General features: G+C 32.2%; 2 protein-coding genes across 5 annotated transcripts; both read right to left on the bottom strand.

Moving 5' to 3' along the window:
• Positions 1–879: 879 nt before the first annotated feature.
• LOC100814209 (uncharacterized transporter C405.03c) lies at positions 880–6,002 on the bottom strand. 4 transcript variants are annotated; one of them, XM_041009088.1, is made up of 7 exons: positions 5,642–6,002; positions 4,297–4,561; positions 3,535–3,743; positions 2,912–2,980; positions 2,731–2,802; positions 2,317–2,434; positions 880–2,016 (listed from the first exon to the last, which is right to left on the bottom strand). In XM_041009088.1, exons 4-7 carry the CDS (start codon positions 2,961–2,963, stop codon positions 1,881–1,883), a joined length of 378 nt encoding a protein of 125 aa, XP_040865022.1. In that variant the 5' UTR covers positions 2,964–2,980; positions 3,535–3,743; positions 4,297–4,561; positions 5,642–6,002; the 3' UTR covers positions 880–1,880. The 4 variants fall into 4 exon arrangements, with proteins under 4 accessions (XP_040865022.1, XP_040865021.1, XP_040865020.1 ...); XM_041009087.1 differs by having other exon boundaries at positions 4,297–4,604; XM_041009086.1 differs by having other exon boundaries at positions 4,297–4,673.
• LOC112999327 (uncharacterized) lies at positions 3,531–4,629 on the bottom strand. Its single transcript, XM_026125378.1, has 2 exons — positions 4,297–4,629; positions 3,531–3,743 (listed from the first exon to the last, which is right to left on the bottom strand). The coding sequence occupies exons 1-2, from the start codon at positions 4,627–4,629 to the stop codon at positions 3,531–3,533; spliced, it is 546 nt and encodes a 181-aa protein (XP_025981163.1).

The following is a 6,002-nucleotide window of genomic DNA, read 5'->3' on the forward strand; positions in this document are numbered from 1 at the left end:
ATATTGTAATCAATTACAGCTTTTTGAAATTAATTGGAACGTTGTAAATTCAGTTTGAAAACTTTTTCAAATCAATTTTGCTACTGGTAATCGATTACAATAATCTGGTAATCGATTACCAGAGAGTAAAAACTCTTTGGTAAACATGTTTTGAGAAAAACCATGTGCTATTCAATTTTTGAGAAAAACCTTTTCATACTTATCTTGATTAAGCCTTCTCTTGATTCTTGAATCTTGATCTCTTGAATCTTGATCTCTTGAATCTTGATCTCTTGAATCTTGAATTCAACTTTCCTCTTGAATCTTGAAGTATTCTTGATTCTATCTTGAATATCTTGAACTCATTCTTTGATTGACCTTTGAGCTTTTTGTCATCACCTTTGTCATCATCTTTTGTTATCATCTTTGTTATCATCAAAACATCTTTGAATCACTCTTGATTCACCATGAAGCTTTGCTTCTACACAAAATTCTTGTGGATAGATTTCATCACATTACATATGATTAATCACAATTAATATTTCTAATGTGATTATAAATTTAGCATATAATTTTACTCAATTAAAGATGTTGTGGCTACTCTCTAATTTAATAAAATTATATTAATCACTTAACATTCAAAAATAATCTTTGCATAACATACTTAATAATGCAAACGTGCTCAATATTAAATCATAAATATTACATATATACCAATTCAAAATAACATTGTACGTATATCCATTCAACATGTAATAAACTTTAAAGGATCAAATCCAATGCATACCAGTATTTAACATAATATTGCATGTTCAGCATAACTTAGAGACACACAATTTTAAATAATTTGCCCATAAATGATTTATCCTTTAGAAGTCATAAATATACATGAACTGCATCTAATAAACAAATAAATCACAATAGCTTAGTGGCAAACCGCATCAACCACTGGATCAAGTATGCTTTGTTTAATATTCTCCAAAATAATATTTATTAACAATTTCATATCAGCAACAAAAAAAAACGTTTAACACCCGCGAATCCGATTTCGAAAACCCACACCATTATATGCATTTTAGACACCTAAAAACACATTTTAAATCACAGAAAAATTAGAAAACTCATATCATTTCTAATTTTGATGTTATTTCGAATTAAAGAGGCTTAAAACATAACACTCATATACTCAGAAAATAAACTCCGTAAAAACATAATAGGAACGACCCGACAAGCAAGACAGAGGTACAAAAAGGCTCGGATACCAAATGTAAATTAAAGCAGGCACTGATCTAAACATGCAAATTAATTTAAATGGCATATTCAGATCAAACAACGGAAACTAAATATTATGAGCGTACCTTCAGTCATTGCAAATCGAGCGCGAAACGACGTATACACGAACCTAAAAGCAATTTTGTTCTTCCAGACCCTTATTTTTTTCTGAATAGAGAAGTGAGTTTGGTGATACAAAACTGAGAGCACCCCATCCTATTTATAGAGTCTGTCCATCACAGAGCTCAACCAACTTGTTATCAGAACGTGAGATAGAAGTTATCAGTACATGAGATAAAAAATGTGTACGTAATTTGTTATTGAAAGTGGTTGCAAATATGTTGTAAAGATATGGGTTAAACGTGGATGAAAAATGGACCAGATTCAGAAATAACAAAATTCCCAAAATAATGTAATGGGAATAAAATAAAATAGAACATGGAATGTGACCCTGAACGTGGGCCATTCCAACATTTAATTCTTATGCATTGTTTGTGTAAATAGTTTTATAAATCAACATTTATCAGATATGATAATCTAAAGTGGTAAGGAACTTTTACGATGTGAGTACATTCTAATTAAATCCTACAAATTATTAAACAATACATGCTGAAAAAGAGAAATCAAACCTAAATGCATCCAAGGATGTACATTGCAGAGTACTTGTGACCATGTATAACCATGTCAGCTATCATGGCAATGGGAATTGTCAAGGACATGCCCAATGTAGCAACCAAAGGAGCTGTCCAAACTATTGAAAGTGCCCTGTCACAATATTCATGGTACTTGTTGACATGAAATAGAAAATATTGTGTAATAATTAACTGTTATCTTATGATTACACTATGTGACAGAAGTTTTATGTGATTTAGTTGTAAAGTATTGTACATAACTACATACCCTTAAGGCATGAATGAAATATAATGTAACAGTTCTTATATGTTAACTTAACACTTATATATGTCATTTGTTCATTAGCATAATCCAGTTATAATCTTGTGTGGAATACAGTCAAAAAAATAATTCCCTCAAGCTTTTTCAATAAGCAGATGCTGTTCAACTTACCATATGTAATCTGAAATCACGTTTGACCAAATGCTATTTGCAATAACAATCTCCCAAGTGGACATTGAACTTGGAAATTTGAAATGGGGTTCAATTCCCACAACATTTAATGGCCATGCTGCATGGAAAATTGCAAGAACATTAGTTGAGAAGTTTGACAAAGAAACGAGGCAGGAAATTATTCTTAACTAAATATACCAATTTGCAATAACCAAGTTATCAATATTGCAATTAATTAATAGGAAAAAATCAGTGTTGTAAATATGCATTACACTAATGTGTTTATGTATATAACAATTGAACGAAAGAGAAAAGGAAGAAGTAAAAGAAAAAGAATTAAACAAGATCAGGGTTACATTATTAATAAAATTCCTAATCCTTATTTTTCAAAATACTCTAAAAATAAATCCATACCTAGCCACCAAAAGCCAAGAAGACTGTAGAGACCAATACAGCCAAAAAGCTTTTGCATGTCTACCTTGTCTCCTGATCCAGCAGAATTCCACTGCAATTAATTGACCAATGATATTGAAGTCATAATTTGAATTCAACATATGTTACATTCAATATGACATTAGCAATTGAATATTCATGCCTGTGAATAAGCCATAACATACTGCTGAGAGTAGAGCAAAAATGTCCCCCATGATAGAATGCTTGAGTCCTTGGTAAGAAGAACAGTTCCAAGTTCAGAAATAGAAAGAATGATGGCTGGAGAATATAAAGGGGAACATATATAGTATGTCCATGTAGAATCACTAGCCAAAAAAAGTGAAAAATCTTTAATACCACTTAAATATAAATTAAAATTTATTTCCTATTATCTCTGCCAGCCAACAATTTCAATCTTTTAACCTATTAGCAAGAGGGACAATGATTGAGACTGTAATCAAACACACTTGAGGATGGGTAAGTAAAAAAAATAATTACATATGAATATATGAACACCAAGTCACAAGGCAACAACCTTACCTTTATACTCCTCTTTGATGAACCAACAGAAAGAAAAATAATATATTGCTGATCTTACAACTGCAGTATTGCACTATTAGTACACTATGATTAAACTATAAGCTAAAAATCCTCACAGAAACTGAAAATCTTTCTTCTTCTGGGAATTAGCTGTTTGTGAACTTTAATAAAGCGGACTCAATAATTGCAGGGATGAAGCATTAGAGGAAAGAGCTTTTGCACCTTAACAAGAAATTTTCAACTTACATGCTAATATTCTCATCTGCTGCCGAAGTTTTCCCAACAGTTGTCATGGAAACACCAGCCATGCTGATTAAAACAGCTGCTATTTTGGTTATATTTACTGAGTCCTGTCCAAGAATGGCTCCAAAGAAAAGGGCAAAGAGACCTGACATGGAACTCAGAACCGCTATACTTGCAACACTGGTATTTGCAAGTGCCATGTTTGAAAAATACTGCATGATAACAATCATTTAGAAGTCTGTTACTTCACAGACACAAATGCAGAACATAATGTGCAGAACATCTTGAAAACTCATGGTCATGCATGAATCCATTTTTTTTTATTCTGCTAAATTTTTGGTGGGGATAGAAGGGTAAGGCAGGAAAGTAAACACATGTTCAAAGAATTAACAAATGTCTCAATAAACATTATCTAGATTTCATATCAAAACATGTTTTTGCCATTTCCTGTACAAATCTTTGAGTTCACGTACTTAATCCAAGGTCATACTATTCTATAGGTCCATGTTTTCATGTGAGGATCAGAAATTAAACTGACTCTAAGGCATAAAAAACCAAAAACTAGCATGCCTAAGATCAATTTGAAATCATACCTAAAGATCTGGCATGCGCCAATTAGGTTTAATACCATAGTTCCAAAGTTCATAACATTCAATCAATAATTTTTGTAATGGTTTTTTACAACACTATATCATTCCTGCAACAAGCAATACATTCAATCTAGAGTTTCTGGTAAAGAATGAGATTTAAATGAGATCTTGTTACCTCTTGTGCAAACCATGTTGGAGTGAGGTACAAGCCACACTTGGCAATTTTCCATGAACTACTTTCATAACTTTGTGCAAGCAAGGGACATTTATCTTCCTCTTTCTTGACCAAAGGCATACCTTCTTCTCTTTCTCTAATTTCTTCATCAGTAATCAAACTACTTTTTAGATTGGTCTCTGGCCCTCGGAAAACCCCATCGATTTTAAAAGGGACGTCAAGTCCAGTGGAAGTGCTAACTAATGTGTAGTCCTCGTGAAAGTTTCTAAACAAAATTCTCAGTAAGCTACATATCCACTTTCTGAATACTGAAATGGGCAAATAGATCACCATCACAGATACTCCAAAGTAAGTGAGTGCAAACGGCTGTTTATACTCTACAAAAATCCTCGGCAGTAAAGTATCATAAGCTTAGTATAACCAGTCTTACTGTATAGTCAAACTATCAAACTATTCAGATGTTAATAATGAAGCAATAACAAGTTTTAAGGAATAGAAGAACAATTAGAAAGGCATAAAATCAGAAGCCACACTATTACTAGTCCATTTTATTCTATTATAGACTATAGCCAATATCACATTTGTTATATAACTTTTTCTTTTCTTTGTTGTTCAATTTTTTATGAATTCAATTAAAACGCATGAATAACTCCTAGGAGTCAATCCTTTCCCTGAAACATTTATGACATATTATGATAAATAGGAACATTTAATTTTTGGAAAGAAACGTGTAAAATTGATATTAACATAAACCAATACAACTGAAAACAGATATCATAGATTAAAAAAAACAATAAATTGGTTGAAATGGTTAAGCTATTCAAGGATTGATGCAAATAGTTGCAACATTTTCTCTGCAAAAGGGAGTATATATCCTCTAATTCATATTGCTTGCAACAAAAACATATTAGTGCTTCTTTCAAGAGGCAATTCAAAGGAAGAAAGAAGGACTTGGGGGAAGAGAATATTACCATATGAAATTCAAGGTAGTGGTGTCATTTTGGAAAACCTTAACATTAAGCATTATATAATCACAATGAAAAGTGAAAATTCTTCCACCTGCATTTATCTCACATTGAAGCCCTAACAAGCAAAATCCAACCTTGCTTTGCATGTCAATTTCACAATTATATCAATAAGATATGGCTGAAGGCACAGACATGCAGTTCAATATATTACTAAAGTTCAGATTTTGTTTTCCAACCCTTCTCTTACAAAATAACAACATCTTCAAAACACAGCCAATGACACATGCAAAGTAGAATAACATAAAGAAAACAGCAGGAAAATAAGGGGAGGTAAGAAAGAAAAAAAAAATAGAAACATAAAAAACATTAATACAAACCTGAGTTATTTCTGCAGAGCTAACCCATATTAGGACAAAGGCTCCAATCAGTCCCAACCAGCATTGTACCTCCAACCCATTACAGAACTTCTCAAGTCCCTTAGACTAGTATGTGTATTTATATAAGCTGAGACTCATATTAGGACAAAGGCTCCAATCAGTCCCAACCAGCATTGTACCTCCAACCCATTACAGAACTTCTCAAGTCCCTTAGACTAGTATGTGTATTTATATAAGCTGAGACTCACTCTACTTTTGCTATAAAATCGGCATAGTCTTCTCTATGGCATTGACAAGCTCTGCATTAATTGGAAATAAATATAAGATTTGCATGCAATTTTAGTATATAAGGCTTTGGATG

This window comes from Glycine max, chromosome 14 (genome assembly GCF_000004515.6).
Source record: "Glycine max cultivar Williams 82 chromosome 14, Glycine_max_v4.0, whole genome shotgun sequence".
NCBI lineage: Eukaryota > Viridiplantae > Streptophyta > Magnoliopsida > Fabales > Fabaceae > Glycine > Glycine max.